Source organism: Streptopelia decaocto, assembly GCF_964273445.1.
Source record: "Streptopelia decaocto genome assembly, chromosome: 1".
Classification (NCBI taxonomy): Eukaryota; Metazoa; Chordata; class Aves; order Columbiformes; family Columbidae; genus Streptopelia; species Streptopelia decaocto.
Window position 1 is genome coordinate 85,988,080 of NC_138663.1, and position 18,955 is coordinate 86,007,034.

At 40.4% G+C, this 18,955-nt stretch overlaps 1 protein-coding gene across 2 annotated transcripts; it reads right to left on the reverse strand.

The window, feature by feature from the left end:
• Positions 1 to 315: 315 nt before the first annotated feature.
• CD86 (CD86 molecule) lies at positions 316 to 17,876 on the reverse strand. 2 transcript variants are annotated; one of them, XM_082071640.1, is made up of 6 exons: positions 17,750 to 17,876; positions 11,968 to 12,017; positions 10,335 to 10,676; positions 3,956 to 4,267; positions 1,776 to 1,910; positions 316 to 974 (listed from the first exon to the last, which is right to left on the reverse strand). In XM_082071640.1, the coding sequence occupies exons 2-6, from the start codon at positions 12,011 to 12,013 to the stop codon at positions 955 to 957; spliced, it is 855 nt and encodes a 284-aa protein (XP_081927766.1). In that variant the 5' UTR covers positions 12,014 to 12,017; positions 17,750 to 17,876; the 3' UTR covers positions 316 to 954. The 2 variants fall into 2 exon arrangements, with proteins under 2 accessions (XP_081927766.1, XP_081927765.1); XM_082071639.1 differs by lacking the exon at positions 17,750 to 17,876 and adding an exon at positions 12,149 to 12,270.
• Positions 17,877 to 18,955: the final 1,079 nt, after the last annotated feature.

An 18,955-nucleotide genomic window follows, 5' to 3' on the forward strand; every position in this document is an offset into this window, starting at 1 on the left:
ACACTACTTCTCATAGTTGAGTATACCATAGTGTATGTATTGCTCTGTCTTCAAGGTTTGAATCAAAATTAAGAAAGAGGAAATATAGTCAACCGAATTGGAACATGACCTACTTATATAATATTTTTTCATTATCTACTTAGCTTAATTCTGTATATTTGGATTTATATACATATATACATCATGCTTTCTTTTTCTATCCCTAAACGACTAATACAACATCCAGTCAGAATACAGAGGAGCAAAGTGTGGAGGTATTAACAGTCTGGGCATATTAAGCTCGGATGTTAGTGAAAAAAACAACAAAAAAAAACCAACAACAACAAAAAAAACAACTCGAGATCACCAGAAATTATGTTTAAAGTTAGTCTTTCCTTCAGGTGATTTCTAGTTTCAAATGACTGATAGAAATCGTATGACTTTTCACAGAAGGTGGGAAGTGCCCTGAAGTTCTTCTTTCTGCTATGGAGCTTTGCAAGAAAGTTCCTGGTACAAAGCCAAATTGGCTCTTCCAAAAGTGTTTATGCCTCATGGTTAATAGCCTTTCTCTGATCATGTTTCTAGTGATGGTTATGATTCACAGATTATGGCCTAACTCTTTCTATTTCTGAGACATTCTCTTCTGTAACCCACACAGCTCTGCTTTCTACACTGACTCTCAGGATTTTACAATGTCACAGTGCATAATGAAAGATACAGCAAAAAAGTAGTCATGCAGACAGACAGACATGCAGACAGACCACCATTCTGAAGCAAAAATAAAAGCATAAGAACACTGGATGGTGGATTTCAGCCGCCATACAAAAATGTTGTATGTTGTTCTGCAGGATGTCTGGAGAGGATTCTCATTCTGACAGAGCGTCTAATAATATGGGACCTCAGTCCTTGCTATGTGCAGAGATGGTTCCCAGTCAGTAGTCAGGCTGATGGCCTTGGTTTCAAGATGGGTAGCTTCTAGACTGCTAGACTGACACCTAAAATAGAGAAATATGTCATTTACAGAAACGTGAGAAATAGGAGCTGTAAAAGAGTTGATAGTAAATATCCGGTTATCTTAGGATTTGGAGAAAGAATAAAGTGGGGCTCAAACGCCTTGGCTATGTAAGGAAACAGGACTGACTGTGAGGGAAGCATTTCCTTCTTGCTATGAGGAAGGAAAGGCTCTGATACCAGCATGAGGATCCTTTCAGTGCAGAGTACGCCATGGACTACTGAGACCTAGTCTTGGAACAAAACAGAGAAATACTATAGAAAGATTGAATTCTGCTCCTTGTACCAGGTGATTTTTCCAGTACAATGTTGGGCAGCCTGTGGTGTAACAATACCTTGATCCTTCAGTTGTGTGATAACAGAGATACTTGCACTTAATGGAAGCCTCATCTAATTCCTCCCTCATCTTCACCTTTCTAATGAATGGTGATGGACAAGAAAGGTTTATACAATTTGATGATTTTAGGAGCCAAATCTACCAAAAAAAAAAACCCAGAAGGAAAGGATGAGGCTTCTGGGAGAAGTGGTAAGCTGATACTGTGACAGTCTCATAGAGTACAAAGAGGGAGAAGTAGACCCTAGGACAAGGCAGAAGAAAGATGTTTTCTTTTGTTGCTGGATGGACTAAATGTTGCAGGAACTGAGTTGTCCAAGGAGGTTTAGCTTAAGTCCAGCCTGAAACCTAATTTTTAGTCAACAGCTGGAATGTAGATAAAGGAATGACTACAAAGAACAAAGGTTGTGAATTGAGGGACAGTAGAGATGAATGAGAAGTAATAACTTACTCTGGTTGGTAGGTGAGCTATTTATTTTCTTCTTCAATATCACAACAACCAGAGGAAGTGTGATCAGTATAATCACAGCTGTAAGTGGGCCCAAGAAATCTATCTTCACTTGCTCCATTTCTTCCCCTGGTATCTCTAAATAAGAAAACAGATGAGATACACACAGGAAGGATTTAATTTGGTGACAATTAGCTTAAACAATATATCCCAAAGTTATGTGAATTAGAAGTTTAGGGGAAGGCTCTCAGCATCCTTTACTTTTACAGTGCTTTAATAGCATCAATAAATTACATTGCTTATTTCCATTTCCAATAACTAGCTAAACTGTCAGGTCTTAATGGCCACTTCAAAAACAGTAAGGCAAAGGGGTCTTTCTGAAGTTTAGGTAACATATGAGAGATCAGCAACTAAATACAAGACCCTATGGGTCAGCTACTGTGCTAATGCTACTCTATGCTACTGTGCAAGTTTGAAGAACCTGGGACATGTTACTATTTTGTGTCTGTTGGAAATGATGGTCAAAGCCCAATGAAATGCCCTAAGGGATGTGAAAGTAGCAGGGAATGTGAAGGAATTTCCCTCTATTTCTGGTTATTTTGCTTTTGAGGTTTTAGTTCCAAGGGTTAGCTACAGTTATTGACAAACAAAGCTCTTGTTTATATGGGGTTCCTAGTTTCTTACCCATCATCACTGCTTATCAGGTGGCTACTTTCATAAAGCCAGGGAGAATAGAAAAAGAATTGAATAGGGAAGAGGAGGATGCAGTGCTATAGCTATAATAATATAGTTAATATAGCCATGTTAACACTCAACAAACAATATGTAGAGCTGTGCAAACCTCAGAAGACTTCTGTATTGTATTTTAATGTTATTTAAAAATCCTAGGAAGTGAGGACATTAGAGGCCATTTGCCACATCTAACATTGATGACTTAACCCTTTAGCTAAACTTATATGCAGAAAACTGCACTGTGGAACTTCTTCCAGAATGAGTGGCAAGCTGGATTTACATCTGCAGTAAAAAAGTGCATGCCTGGACTACCCTGGTAGGTTTTCCTGCAATGCTACCATTTCCTTGTGGCTCCCTGTTCCCGTCAGTTGAAGCACAGCTCTCCGTTTTCAACATTGTCTAAAGGGAACATGTGGAAGCCAAACAAACTTATGACCTAAGTGGGAATTGTCTTTATTTTTATGAGCTCATGCCATGCCTTATAGACAAAAGTATGTCAAATCATGTTTTCCTGTCCCAGGAGATAAATTAAATGCAGCTTTAGTTTTAAGAATGGATCAGTCATGTGGAACCCTGAGATAATCCAGCAGTAAAGTCTTATTGGAATTCAGCTGCATACTGCAAGAGGTGTCTGAAAAAAGACACAATCTCAGTGGAAAAAGAATTCCCAAATAGTCATTTTGGAATGTGCACTTCATTCTGCCAAATGTTATGAAAACCGCCAGGAATGCTTCTAAGACTAGTCAAGGTTTTGTGGCCTTAACATTTAAACTCAGCACAGTCTATTTGGCAGTTTGTGATTCAAATCTGGTCCAAGGGACTGTTCTGTTTAGCCTTCTTCTTTCCTCTAAGGAATGATCAAGAATAGCAGCTCAAGCACTTAAACATCAGAAAAAAAGATGTTTTTACTGTCAGAGTGGTAAAGTGTGAAACAGTTTGCTAAGAGAGGTTGTGGATCCTCTATCCTGGGGGATATTTAAAACTCAACTGGACAAGGCCCTGCATTACTTGTTGACCCTACTTTGAGCACAGCGGTTGATTTCCAGATGCCTCCAACCTTAACAGTTCTCTGATTCTGTGAAGTGGCAACCTCTCTTAACAGCTGTCACTCCCAGTAACTGGTTGCTCCCTAATCCAGACATCCAGGTTGCTCTGTTGCTACTGCAACAGGGGTTGGATGAACAGGGCTGTGTTCTGGATTGTGCAGTAGTAGCCTTCCTTCTCTGTGCTCTCTCCTCGCTGTAATAAGATTTTCCATATAGAAAGGAGAGGGAATTTGCTGGCTATGGCTGTTGGTGAACAGGATGGAGAACACAACCCTCATAATCAACTCCTACTGCTGCTTATGGTTTACTCCCTGCCTTGACTATGCTGCTATCTGTGACTAGCTCTACTGCAACCTGCCCTGCTCCTACCCATGTAAAAATCTGTATGGGCAAATGGAGACTTACCTATGCCTAGTGGCACTGAGACAAGGCTCCCCAGCTGCTCTCCAAGGTGAAGCAAGCAGCTAATATTAGTGAAGGTGTTTGCAGGAACTGTGATATTCAGCTTGGTGGTAACACTGTATAGCTTTGTCACAGCATCCTGTGAGACATCCATGTGACGCATAAGCCTGAGTGTTCTGTTTTCGCGTGAAATTAGCCAAGTCATCTGCTTGGGCTCTGGATAACCTCCGCTGGAAGAACAGGAAAGATTCAAGTATTTGTTGGGCTTTAGTTCCCCAGTGTGCAGCCGCACGATCTCAGGTTGACTATAGTTGGCTGAAACAGACCAAAGACAAAGCATGATGAGTCAGACATACCATATCTCATGACAGTTCCTGCCAATTATTTAAGATTTTCAGGCAGAAGCAAGGCTAAACAATTTTCTCAGGAAAACAACGGGAGTCCCAAGAAGGTTTTGTTATGGTTTTGGTGTACGTGTAGACTTGCTGCTTCTTGTCCTCAGGGTTTTTCAAGGACATAAGTCTGATCAGCCAGACAATGGTCCCCTGTCTCTCCCACCTCCTTTAGATCCATTGACACTTCAGAATAAGCAAACCTGGCCTGTTTGCAGGCCAGTGCTTAAGCATAAAATGGGAATAGGATACAGTGCTGCCTACTCTTGACCTCCTGATTAGGTATAGGTAAAATCACAAACTTCAGACTCTGAAGTGTAGAGAAAGAAATCATCTGAGGGACTTTAGATGGAGTAAGTTCGTGATCCAGTGCTGTCACAGGTAGAAATATCGTTGGTGTCTGTCAGTATTATGAGTAATCATTTTGCAGCATATAAAGTAACTCTCTCATCCTAACTTGATAGTATTTGGTCAGCTTTTTATGTGGAAGAGACAACAGTGCAGGTTTTTGTGTCATTGTCATTTTGTGTCATTTTTGTGTCATTTTTGTGTCATTTTTGTGTCATTGGATACTCATTCCAGCCAATGAAAAACATACCTATTGCTTTAAAAAGTCAAGTTTCCCAGGCAAGAAATAGTTAGTGAGAGAGGTTTGCAAAGACTTATTTAAACATAAAATATGAATGACAAATGGAAGGTTTTAGCCAATACTCTCTAAAGTAATATTCTCAATGAGGATTTGTTTGGTTAAAAGGTCATAGGAGAAATAGTCGACTATAATGGAAAAGGAGAAGGAGAGAATGTAGACATAATATTGACTGCAAATTGGCATATAGTAAGCTAAAAAAAAAAAAAAAAAGCAACAACAACCAAGAAACAGATTCAAGGCTTCACTGAAAATGCTTATTATTTTAGTGCCACTAGGTTTAAAGACAATATGGAGGAATATTGGAGAAGGGGAAAAGGATTCATGGATGTCATGGAAGGCTTTTTACTTTTTAGGAAAGACAGGCCAGGAAGCCGAGGTGGAAGAGTTGCACTTTATCTGACAGAGCAACTCAAATGTATTGAACTCTGCCTGGGGGGGATTAAGAACGAGTTGAGTCCTTATGGATAAAAATTAAGAGACAAGCTAAGAATAGTGACACTGTTGTGGGTGTTTACTACAGGTCACCTGATCAGGAAGAGAAAGTTGATTACACCTTCTACAGACAGCTGAAAGTGGCCTCACAATCACATGCCCTGGTTCTCATGGGAGACTTTAATCACCATGACATCTGCTGGGAAGACAACACAGCTAAGCACACAAGTCCAGGAGGTTCCTACAGATCATTGATGACAACTTCATGACATGGTGGAGGAGGCAATGAGGAGAGGTGTGCTGCTGGAGCTTGTCCTAAAAAACGAAGAAGAACTGGTTGGAGACGTGAGGGTTGGCGGCAGCTTTGGCTGCAGTGACCATGAGATGGTGGAGTTCAAGATTCTGCATGGAGGAAGCAGGGCAATAAGTAGGATTACAACCATAGACTTCAACAGGGCAAACTTTGGTCTCTTCAAGGTCCTGTTTGGAAGAATCCCATCCATTAGGGCTCCAGAGGGTAAGGGGGTCCAAGAGAGCTGGCTAATATGCAAACATCACTTCCTCCAAGCTCAAGACTGAGGCATCCCTATGAGGAAGAAATCAAGTAAAGGGAGTAGGAGGCCATCATGGATGAGTAAGGAGCTTCTGTCAAAGCTCAGGTGGAAGAAGGATTTTTATGTAATGTGGAAAAAGGGGCAGATCGCCTGGGAGGAATACAGGGAGGCTGCTAGAGTATGCAGGGATGCGGTGAGGAAAGCCAAGCTCCACTTGAAATTAAATCTGGCCAGGGATGTCAAGGACAGCAAGAAGGGCTTCTTCAAGTACATCAGCAGCAAAAGGAAGATTAGGGAAAATGTTGGTCCGCTACTGAATGAGGTGAGTGCTCTGGTGACAGAGGATACAGATAAGGCGGAGTTACTGAATGCCTTCTTTGTTTCCATCCTTATTGCTAAAACTGGCCCTCAGGAATCCCAGACCCTGGAAGTAAGAGAGAAAGTCTGGTGAAAGGAAGACTTTTCCTTGGTTATGGAGGATCAGGTTAGAGATCATTTAGGCAAACTGGACACCGACAAATCCATGGGCCCCAATGGGGTGCCCCCAGGAGTGCTGAGAGAGCTGGAAGATGTTACTGCTAAGTCACTCTTCATCATCTTTGAAAGGTCTTGGAGAACAGGAAAGGTGCCTGAGGACTGGAAGAAAGCCAATGTCACTCCAGTCTTCAAAAAGGGCAAGAAGGGTGACCCAGGAAACTACAGGCCAGTCAGCCTCACCTCCACCCCAGGAAAGGTGATGGAACAACTCCTTCTGGGTGTCATCTCCAAGCATGTGGAGGAAAAGAAGGCTATCAGGAGTAGTCAACATGGGTTCACTAAGGAGAAATCATGTTTGATCAACTTGATAGCCTTCTATGAGGTATGACTGGCTGGGTAGACAAGGGGAGAGCAGTGGATATTGTCTGCCTTGACTTCAGCAAGGCTTTTGACACTGTCTCTCACAACCTCTTCATAGGCGAGCTCAGGAAGTGTGGGCTGGATGAATGCACAGTGAGGTGGATTGAGAACTGGCTGGACAGCAGAGCTGAGGGGCTTGTCATCAATGGCGTCAAGTCTGGTTGGAGTCCTGTATGTAGTTAGTGAAGTTCCCCAGGGGTCAGTCCTGTTCAACCTGTTCCCCAATGACCTGGATAAAGAGACTGAGTGTGGCCTCAGCAAGTTTGCTGATGATACCAAACTGGGAGGAAGGACCAACACACCAGAAGGCTGTGCTGCCATTCAGTGAGACCTGGACTGGCTGGAGGACTGGGCAGAGAAGAACATGATGAAGTTTAACAAGAGTAAGTATAAGATCCTGCACCTGGGGAGGAACAACCCCAGGCACCAGTACAGGTTAGGGGTTGACCTTCTGAAAAGCAGCTTTGCAGAGAAGGACCTGGGAGTCCTGGTTGACAACAGGTTGACCATGAGTGAGTAGTGTGCCTTGTGGCCAAGAAGGTCAACAGTATCCTGGGGTGCATTAGGAAGAGTGTGACCAGCAGGTCGAGGGAGGTTATCCTACCCCTCTGCTTGTCCTGGTGAAGGCCACATCTGGAGTACTGTGTGCAGTTCTGGGCTCCCCAACTTAAGAAGGACAAAGAATTACTGAAGAGAGTCCAGCACAGAGCTACAAAGATGATTAGAGGTCTGAAGCATCTTTCTGATGAGGAAAAGCTGAGAGAAACCACCTTTTTCACACTCTAAAGTTTAGTTAAGTTGTCCATCAGGAAGGCTCAAGCTGCTTCTTTCTCCTCAAGGTCTGACTTGCTTAACCCACTGTTCAGTCCACCTTCTGATCTGGAGTATTTATTCTCTCCTTGGCATTCTATAGGGAGGACAGGAATGCAATTCACGGCTATGAAACTTGCCAAATCTTCCAACTGAATTGAGAGTTTCAATCTTATTGATGGTAAGTGGAAATAGTGGAATATACCTTGATCAAAGCACTTCTGCATTTAAGGTTTCTGGAACCTCAAACTACTTAAAGTGATGTTGGTTGCATGGAGGTTAGAGGCTACATATATTTGGATTGTTAAAAGAAAAGCATGTTTCAGAAATTGCATTTCAAGATAACACATCTTCCAAAAAGGCTATGGGTTCAGATTTAAATACCTCAAAAGACAGCAGATCCATCAAGCCCTTAATATTTTTTCTCAATGGCTTAATTACACTACCTGGTTTTGTTCCGTTTTCTAAAGTGACAATGTGCCTTATTTCTCACTTGCTTCCAGCCACTGATTGTTTTTATATCTTCACTGAATTAATTAGCCTTTTTTTAATGTCCAATATTTTAAGTGTATTTCAGGTTCCCACACACTGAAAACAAGACTCTTCTCAGTCTTCTGAATTATAAGCTAATCGGATAGATCTTTTAATGTCTCTAATTGGACTGTATTTTTTCCAGCCTCAGATAACTCTAGTAGGGCTTTTCTTCATGCTTTTAAGTTTTCCAAGATGCACTTTAAAATGAGGATGCAAACTGTTAAGTCTCTATTCTGACATCAGTTTGACTCCCAACTCTTTGTATAGCACATATTTTGAAATAGCTTCCCCCGTCTCACCTACTTCCCTTATTGATCTATCCAAAAAAAGCACTAGAGCCACTCTATAGCAGCAGAATTTCCAGTTAAGGTGCTTGTCACTATGGTCCCTACCTTGCCTGTTTTAAGAGCTGAAGCTTTCCATTGTGAAGTCTCCTCTTCTTTCCAGAGAATGATCTGTATTCTTTGTTCTTATATAAATCATCCTGGCTGTACACAATACATGTAATATACATCTATCTATCTGTCTGTCTATCTATCTATCTATCTATCTGTCTATCTTCCTAATGTAATACACATAAATAACACATGTAAACTGTATTAGAAGGTACTTCTGTATTTCTGAATGGGCTTGGTCACCAAGTGATCTAGATATTTTTGTATGACTGCCCTATCATTCTTGTACAGCACTCAATCTTTCTTCTGTCCATTTCAAGTGTGACATACTACAAAAAACCCCTGCATGTACGATATGAGATTCTAACTAGGAAACAGTAGGTAAGCACAAGTACATTTCAACATTTGTATCTTTCTTCTAATTATTTTCAAGCTTTTGTTTAAAATACAGTTTTATGCTCCTCCTTCCTTTGGGAGCTTATTAACAGAGTCATTTGGAAGGAACACAGCAGCAAATAGTTTAAAACTCTTCCCAAGTTAAACCTTTAAGGTCTGGGAAAGTTTTAGTGCCTAAGTGTGAGACTTCTATAAAATATTGCTCAGATGTTGGCTAAGCTGATAACTGTTTTAGCTGCTTGAATTAACTGAATGGTTGATGCTAAGCATCTCCTAAACTGGATGCCTTGATACTGAGTGCATATTATGAGTTTCAGAGTTCTAAAACTTTACTGAAAATACTTGCCAAGTAGATTTTGGGAGAACCAAAATTAACAATCTAGGTTTTCTATCTGTGAATCGAGGGAATACTTGCTGGTAGCACAAAGCTGAATAGGCTCAGATGTCCTGGTACTTCATTTTTGGCTGCTGTTACACATGGCCTGTTTTCTTGTGAAGCAGATTTGAAAACACCAGTGGAAGTTAAAAGTTGCTATTATTAATGACTAGCACTATCATAATGGAAGAGAGAACACAGGCATATGGACAAAGGTGACTAGCAGAACAACTTAAAATAGAAAAACTTTGGGAAAATATATTAGGAATTACTAAAACTATACAAAATATTAGGGAAAGATTGCTTCCTCACTGAACCTCATTGCCCTGTTAAAAGATTTTAGGCTTTTTCCTCTGATAACATGCAAAAAATCAGGCTGAATGTCATCAATGCCTGCATTTTTTCTTCAGAGATATTTTCAGTCTTACTTTAACTGAGCATATGAATGTCTACTCCTCCACATATGAGCTGCTCTTTTCTTTATTTTCCCTGCAATTTATACCATTATAAAATAGCTGGGTGTTTGCAGAAATCTTGTTAAGTTTCAATTGTAATTTACTACCAACAGTGCTAACTACTAGTGCTATTAATAGAAGGCAGTACATCAGATGCAAATAAAGAAGTGTATTTTCCAGAGTCCTAAAAGCCATAAGACTTGCAGGAGGCTAGAGGAAGAAGGCAGAATGGTTTTTACTATAAAGTATGACAGGGTGGGAATCAGGAATCATGCAATACTGAGCAAATTTGAGGATTTTCTCTTGAGAATGCTCTTATCCATCTTTAGTAATTATATGCTCCAGTGCAGGTACATCTCCAGCGACTTGGGGACAGTACCATGTATTTCTGGACTGAAAAAAGTGACAGAGACCCACTGTCATGTTCCGCCCCCTGCCAAAATCCAAACCAATAGAACTCAGACCAGATGACAACTAGAAGAGATTACTTACCAATGATGTACAGTAAGCACTCAGATGTGTATATGACCTTTGTCGACTTTTCATCTCTGCGCTGTATAATAATACATGTATACTGTCCCTCGTCCACAATTCCTGCATTTAACAATTGCAAGGTCCATTTGTCCATATCCATCTTGGTGCGATTTATATATTTAGGGCTAAGGTTGTCATGTTTTTCTTGGCCATAGTATACTTCGTGCACCACTTCATCACCTTTTTGCCAAAAAACTATGAAATCCTTTATGTCAGTCTTCTGTGAGTTCGGAAAATAGCAGGATAGGTATGCAGTGTGATTGAGAAATGACTTCACCTGATGCACACTGGCAGCAATACCTTAGACAAAGAGAGAGAAGAAATTTAGATTTCCCTCAGCTACAAAAAACCACCAAGTATTTGCACTCACAGAGGCAACACTTAAGAACAGTAGCAATAAAAATGCCAGCGTTTACATACAAATTCTCCCACTAGGTATGACAGGACACATAGTTCTTCAAACTGACTCAGTTTTGTGGAGTTCAGGTCATAAAACTGTTTCTTATTTTTCTTCCTGTATTTTACTTTCCAAGGAAGGTCTACCACACAGAGGTTGTGACCATCTATATTTTTAGAATACATATATGCAGGCAAAAGGTCCGAACCATTCTTGTGTGTAGCTTCCTGAATGCAGTGAGATTCTGCCACAAAGGAGATACTTGCACAATTTCTTTTTAAAAAGTTGATTTCATTCTCCTGACAAAATAACACAGCACTGCAGTTTTGAACAAAGCTGTGAAGTGCACACTATGTGGTAAATGTTGGTTTCTAGGGAACAGATGACCATGAGGTCTGAAACAGGTGGACATTTTCAGTCTCACCAAATAATTAATCTAAAGTTTAATGAGATACTGAATGACAGATTGAAGTGTTCTGTAATTAATCTAGAGTTTAATGGCTGATTAAATGCCAAATTTAACTGTTCTGTTGCTGATCTGGTTAACAGAAATAGTCAATAAACACAATTATGTCTTCATACAAAGAAAGCACAAACCGTATTATACAAGAGATGATTTTTCTCTGTCTTTCATCAGTGTATGTAGCCATTATTACGGTTGGCGGTGGGTTGGAAGGACCATCTTTTCTTGGAATGAGAAATGCAGTCCTCTGTCCCAGAAAATACAAACACCTCTGCTGTGTTCAAAAGGTGAAGATTTACAGACTTTCTCCTGGTGCAAAGTTTTGACAGCTCCTCCAGAGCACCAGACTGCAAAATGATCTTCATAGCTGCCTAAAACTCCAGTTGTCCCATATCAAACTGTCAGTTTTCAGTTTAATACTGCTTTGCTGTATGATATACAGAGGTGATATACACATATTTTAAAGATGAATTTAAATTGAAAAGTTAAGAGCAACATGAAATGAGTGTAATGTAAAGATATAAAGTGGAAGAGAGAAAGAACTTACTCTATATTTTATAGAGTCCCTGCACATGATTTAAATACATGTTGCATAGGCTATATGACCTTGATTGTGGAACAGAAATGATTAATTACTACTAAGGAATGAGCTGCTTAGTGGGTGAGAAAGTATCACATACCAGGACACAAACAATCGAACCAGTTTTTACACTTAAAAATGCGCTTTTTACCTGGGAGAGGTATCATAGCATAAAGGAAGAATATGCAGACCTCCATGACACTGTAAGAAGGAAGAATAAAATAAATATATTAAAGGTTGAAAACACTCCAGTACCTTCTCCAGTACTCCCAAAGAAGTGGTAAAACAAGAAGTTTTGGCAAGAGACAGATTATTGATAAAGTTAATCTCACCTTTTTCCATGGACTGGTACAAGGACTTCTGTGTGCTTCATAGCCTTTAGCAACAAGAAGCATGCCATGATAGATCTCTGGTTTACAGAGAAGCTGATGTGGTGCAAGATTCCTGCAGACAGGGTATGCCATGGGAGAAACACAGAGCCCCCAGGGTGCAAAGGATGGGATGAGTACCCAAAACGCTTGGTGTGGAGGAAAGAGGAATGGGGAGCATGCGTGACCTTGGCAGTGTGGGGAAGGAGATGAGGGAATTGAAAGTAGAGGGGGAGGAGAGGATGACACAGGAGGAAGAGGTGGGGGAGACGGTGGGTTGATGTCAGCTACCAAAAGCGATGAAGTTTGTGTTTTGTAACAGGAACTTATCCTTCAAGTCAGTAAAAGATAACGGAGAGAAATCCTATATGGTTTAAAGAGTTGAGGCTAAACAGCATGTAATTTGTATTCAAGAAAAACTGGTATCTGTTTAGAAAACACGAAAAAGCCCTATGACTCAACTTATAAGCAAAACAACTCTATAGATGCTTGGGTTCTTCTGGTATAAAGGCATATAATCCTGGTAAACAGCCAAATGTCATTCCCATGCACTGGTGAGAGAACAGCACCTGCATCTGCCTGGCCTGTGGTTGCTGGTTTGCTTTTTAGCAGCACCTTCATGTTTTTCCTGTGTCTTTTCCAGATATTCGGGAGATGCCTCCATAACAACCCTGACAAGGTCCTTTACTTTCCTCCTTTGAACAGCTCCAGAGAATCCTGTTTTGCTGGAGCAGGCGTAAAATCTCTTCCCCTCTCATACTACTTAAAACCAGTGAGATTGCTGTCTGCTGTCCTGTTAGTACAGCTTTCCAGTGGTTTCCCATTTTTTGTCATGTTTTATTTTAAGCTGGTACACTTAGATCTTTACCTTTACCTCAGGTCTCTGGGAGAAAGAGTCTCTTCTGTTTAATACAGAATTCCCCTCAGTCTGCTGACATGCTTTTTGTGTGTTTACTGTAGTGTACAGAATTGTAAATGATATTTTTTCCAGATTCATCCTGTCTTTTCATAGGAAAGAAAAAGAGAAATAAGCCCAAATGTCTCAGAGGATATAGATAATTTTCTTTGTGATCCACCTGTCATAGCCAAAGAGGAGGGAGGGCTTGTGCAGAATGCATGAATCCATTCTCATAGACAGAGCTCATTCTCTTTCTGCTCCAGCCACCCTACTACACGGTGAATTTTTACCAAGGGGTTTTCCTCCTAGGCTGGATTCCACTGAATTAAACCACACAACTGATTGTCCAAATAAAATTGCCTGTGCCAAGTCACTGAAAACTACAGAAACTTCTCAGCAGTCATATTTCCCTCCTGCGAATAAGAATTTTTGCTTCCAGTTAAGTAAAAAAAAAAAAAAGTAAAGAAGATAGCCCTGTTTTTTGCTCCAGTGCAGGTGTGTAACAGGAGAAATTAAAACAATTTAGCAACTGGAAACATAAACAAAAGAGTATACTGCTATAGCTGGGCATCTTTTGCAATGACTGTGTCACAGCAGCAAAGACCAAAACCAGAACTGAAAATAAGAGTGAGAGAAAGAAATAAAACCCAGGAAGAAATACCAGATAACAGCATTTGCCTTTCTTTGTGGGTTGCATTCGGAGCTGTAAGGACAAGTCTCAAAGATCTTACATGGCTTCCTGGCTGCTACCTTCCGAGAGAAGACATGTTGCTGGGGATGGCTTCATGAAGAAGGATCCCATGAGTTTCCAGAGGAGTCTACACCCACATTCCCTGCAGAGGGAGGTCACCGAGGGTGACAAACTGCTTCTCTTATGAGAGCTGCTCTACAGAAAGTTTATGAATCAGGAACCGGGCCAATAAAACTTCAATGCTGTGAACAGCCTCTCTTCCCCTTTTATACAAGATGTCTTTAGCCAGCAAATGTAAATCCTTGGAGCCAGTGTCCAGAAGACTGAGGGGAAGAAGGAGAATTACACAGTCTCTGTGTTGGCTACTTACACCATTTCCTTGACATATTCAACACAAATTCTCTGCTCAATTCTCTTTTATATCCGCAGGTCATTGAAAGTCTGGCTATGTCCCAGAATTGCTTAGCACTCAAAGAGAACTAGTTAAGAAGGGAAAGAAAGACATTGTTTCAGCGTATGGCCTGCTAGCTGGCAAATGGTGCAAACAAAACTGCCCTCTTTGTGACACTCTGCTCCACTTCAGAATGTTCTGGGTCTGTGTACACATGTGCAGTTTTCCTGTTCACATGCTGGCTGCATCCAGCTGTGGAAGTGGTGCTTTTTCATGATGCCCGTGCTAACTGATGAGATGGGAGTTGTTTGAAGACCCAGGGCTTAAAAAGTATCTCTGACATCCAGAATCATGTGAGCTTGGTCCATGGGGAGGTAACTATTTTCCCTTGTTAGATAAGGCTAGCACTATGTGGTGTGTCTCTCTTGCCTTTGAGGCTTTGTGAGCCATTTCTGGACATGTTCCCATGACTCACAATTACAAATCGTGTGTGGATGTTGGAGATGAAAAATGGAGAAGTATATTAATTGAAAGCATGCCTGTAGGCAGTCAGTAGTCATACAACCCTTTATTTACTGTCTCTGCAATCCAGTAATTGAAAGGAGAAGAAACCCTATGAGTACATGCACTTTACTGGCCGTATTCATGACTGCTTTGGTTTGGTCCAAACCAGTGTGAGAAAAGTCATTAAGTAGTTCCCACTTGGCTGAGTAAAGGGGGATTCCTTCCCTGAAGAACTCTAGATCAATGTTCGGGAAAAAGAGGCAACTTCACTCCCTTTACTTTTGAGGGCAATTGCCAGAAAGCCCTGTGCAACTTATTTTGAGATTGACTTGTGCTTTCTCTCTCTTTTTCCTCCTAATCCAGCATATGAATACAGCATGTGAAAATCCAATATGCACAGTGAAGCAGGAAGGTCTTGGAGCAAATAAGAGCTTTGTGTCTGGTATGGTTGCCTGGGTTTTCATTTGCTCTCTTTTTTCCTGGTTTCATTTTTGGATGTAGTCATTATCTTTTGAAAGACACTGTCAAATTTGTAGTCTTTGACTTGTAAGTTCCTTCACTGCCCTTCAGTTCCTTTCAAAATAATCCTTTCTTACTTGTTTTTACAAATAGTTAGTTTATTTTCTTATATAATGTACATACCTTGGATGGGAAGACTCTTCTCCCCTGTGTTTCATTATGAACTCAAAACAAAACTGGCCACTGAGTTAGTAACCTACTCTTTTGATTTTTCTAGTGTAGGGAATTTTTCTAAAATTTCCACCCTGTACAACACTGAGTGGCTCCATGAGCAGTGTTGTGAGTCTCCTGGAGACAGGACATCTGTGACTAAGACTTCCCACTGCTGATATGGAAGTTACACTAGAGACTTCTAAATTAAATAGCTCTAAAAGTGCATTTATCAGCCTTCTCCCATGTTGTAAACACAGGTTGATTTGAACAAGTGTTGTCAAAGGAAATCACAACTTCATAAAATTCCCTTAACATGTCAAGGTCAGAGAATTCTTGCATGCCCTCCACCCCAATACTAAGCCATACAACCACATAAATATCCAACAATGGACACACTTTAAAAACACACTATTAGCCAGGCAGCTTATGTTTCCTACATGCTTCTCCAGTTAGAAAGCTGCACTGTTTTAATCAATTGCTAAACTTTTTCTATTCCTCATTCTTTTAGAACAATCTTTTGCTGCAAGTTGCATTTAAAACTTTTGAGCTTGTTGTTTAATCGTGTTGTTATTACATTTTTAAAAAGCCTCTGTCGCCCTAATGTTTGATTTCTGAATTCATTTTGTATTCCTTCCCACTACTCCCTTTCAATAACATTCTTTATCTAAGATCCTCAGGAGAACCTTGACTTTCTCCATGATTCTGGGATCACTTTGCTCTAACATGGAGAAACTACTCTTTCAATAACAATTAAACAACACCAATCATTTAAATAACACCTTTGGTTCAACAATCATGGAACATTCCACTGCCTCTGCAAGCAGAATACTTCATCCACAACTAAAGGGTGGGTATCTCTAAAAGAGAACACAGTGACTGCCTAACAAGGCACTGTCCCACAGCACAAATCATATGACACAAACACGTACTCCACACAAGTGAAACTGCGGGGGAAATTTGGAGGGGAAGAACGTCATCAACCAGAATGAGACATTCTTTGAGATAAGCTGTGATACTTATTCTGAGTTCCACCTAAAGGACAGGCCAGGCTGACATAATTTTCCACACTCTAGGGTACACCTGGCCACAGAATTGGCAAGTTGGTTGAATCACTTCTGCATCACAGGTACCACATCAAGTGACATCTGTCCTCCTTTCCCAGCTCCTGTGCTTGCCTCTAGGTTAGTCAAGCAACCATGTCAGCTGGGGAGTAGCCTTGTCAGATGGGTTCACTTCTTACCAGATCACATTAACTGGTTTTACTTCGCAATTAAACAGAGAAGGAGCACACCTGTTCCTACACAGGTGACAATTTAGAGATGCCAGCTGATTGACAGACCAGCCAGTTGCTGGAGTGTCCTCAAGAGTCATTGCACAGAAGAGAGAATTCAAATGCCCTGTTTGGTTGTCCGTTTTCTGAGCCTCCTACTTCTGCACAGGACACTGCCTGGAAATGGCAGCATGGCTACACAATGCAGTAAAGCATAACCTCAAACGGCACTTTGCAGAGCACCTCTGATGGCAAGATGTGTACTGTATATGGAAAGACAAATCTGTAATTGATTTCTAACCTACACTCAAACACACCTAACAAGGATTAGCAGCCATACAATATATTACATGTTTATTTCTCAGGTACTACATTCTTTATTTTCTGTAAGTATCTTTCAAAACCAGCTGGGCATGTGACACAAACCTCATTCTGCCTCTTAAATGGGAGGATCACTGATCAGGAGCTACTTTTTCTTGCAATAAATTAATCTCAATTATTAAAGAAGATGTAATATTCAGAAGTGCAGTTAAATGAGCCAAGCGCTCCTGCTTGGAATCACTCGGGACACATACTGATTTTCTCACAGTGCTTCTCATGGCACATTAATTGATGTACAATGCTAAATGAAGAGGTTTTCCCTTTTGGTTTTTGGCCCCACCCTTCAACCACCAGAATTACAGTAGTTGGAAAGAAAGGATCTGATTCTTCTGTCTACTGGTGTAAATTGCAATTGCCATTCTTCTAACATGCATAATTATAAAATGCCCTGCGGATCCACTTTGGTTCTTTTGCCCAGTTTCCAATTATAAATGTCTTGCTACAGGAATTCAGAAAATAGTTGTGCTGATGTGACTATAAAACAAACTGTACCTCATTCTGCTATAGATTGGTCAGCTTGCTCCAGGGAATAAGGGATGTGTGTGAAGCTGCTACGATTAGCAGCTGTGACTCAAATGAAATAGAGAGCCGCTATGGAGCCACTTTACTAAGAGCAATTACATTTTTACAAATGTATGCTCCTACTTGTTTATAGGAGCATTACAAAGGCTTGTCTGAGTAACTGCTGAAATCATTATCAGATAAATAAAAAAGCAAGCTTACTCAATTGCAAGCATTATTACAGTACTAAGGACTACCTGATTTCTTTGTCCAGGCTTCCTGTCTCAGAGGCAGTAATATCCTCCGGTATGGATCTTGACAACAGAAATGTTCATTCTTTCCTCCGTCCTCAGTGCCTGTCCTCCACCTTATGCAGAAAGCCCAGACTACAGGAAATCAACTCTTTCCTATCACAAATATGTATGTGCCTCTTACAGCAAGCACCGTATGTCCAAAAGAAACTTCCTCTTTTTAAGTTGAAATTCCCCTTCTTTCAAAGCACATTTAATTCTCTCCCAAGTGTCAGTGTTATTCACAGTGTCCCTAAGCTGCTGTGTAGCCCTGTTCTTTGAGAAAACTTTTGCCTGGATTTTGCCTGTAGGAAATAACCCTTTTTGAATAAGGCTTAGTTTTCATTGCTGGCAAATTCCATTCTTTTTCATTTGCTTACACAAGTCTTACATTAATAGAATGGAAAACAGATTTGTTGGCAAGGACTGAAGTTTCTTCAACGAGATTAGACAGAACTCTCTGTCCTGCCCCAACACTCTGCTGCTGAAAGTCACCAAGTTAATTTAAGATCTGATGATGCAATAAAAATACAGCTGAATGGAATGTTATATAAGAGCAGTGATATCAGGTCTGATTTCATAGCATTTTTGAGAAATTAGAGAAATTTGAGGCCATACCTTTACCACAGCTGCTATGCTTTCCACATTCTAATTGATTCTTCTGTATGACTGAGTAAAGTTGTGTGTCTGTTTGTTTGTATGTATCATCCTTTGATAAACTGACCATTTCATTTGTCTGTACTGCTAATTTATTTATATTGAATTTGATTTCTCCTGTAGCTTCATTTTGATTCTGCCAGCTTAATTAAACTTGCAACTTTATCATCCATTAAGATTTGTTTTAAGTTGGCTTATGAGCATGCATTGAGCCACATAAAAGCCCAGCTTAATGACTGCAGTTGTGCTTGCCAGCCGTAGATCAAACATTATTCACACCTGAGCCTTTTTTATCTGAATCACAGTTTATACATGGCATTCAAAAAAAAAAGAGATGTCTGGGGAGAAGAAAATCCATCCTGTTACACTCAACAGCTCCAATTAAAATTAAAGAAGTTGACTGCTATGAGTGAAAAAGAGGAAATTTTTTCTCCAGTCTGTAGCAGAGAGATATAATTTGCTTTTAACTCAAGTTTCCCGTGAAAACAGCCAAAAGAATAATTTGTTTAACTAGAT

Excerpts from the sequence above, each read along its gene's own strand:
- CD86 (XM_082071639.1), bottom strand. The coding sequence starts at position 12,216 with ATGGCATGCTTCTTGTTGCTAAAGGCTATGAAGCACACAGAAGTCCTT. Across the intron at positions 10,677-11,967 it reads TGCTATGATACCTCTCCCAG|GTATTGCTGCCAGTGTGCAT; the intron begins GTAAAAAGCGCA and ends TCTTTGTCTAAG. Across the intron at positions 4,268-10,334 it reads GTGCTTACTGTACATCATTG|CCAACTATAGTCAACCTGAG; the intron begins GTAAGTAATCTC and ends GGTCTGTTTCAG.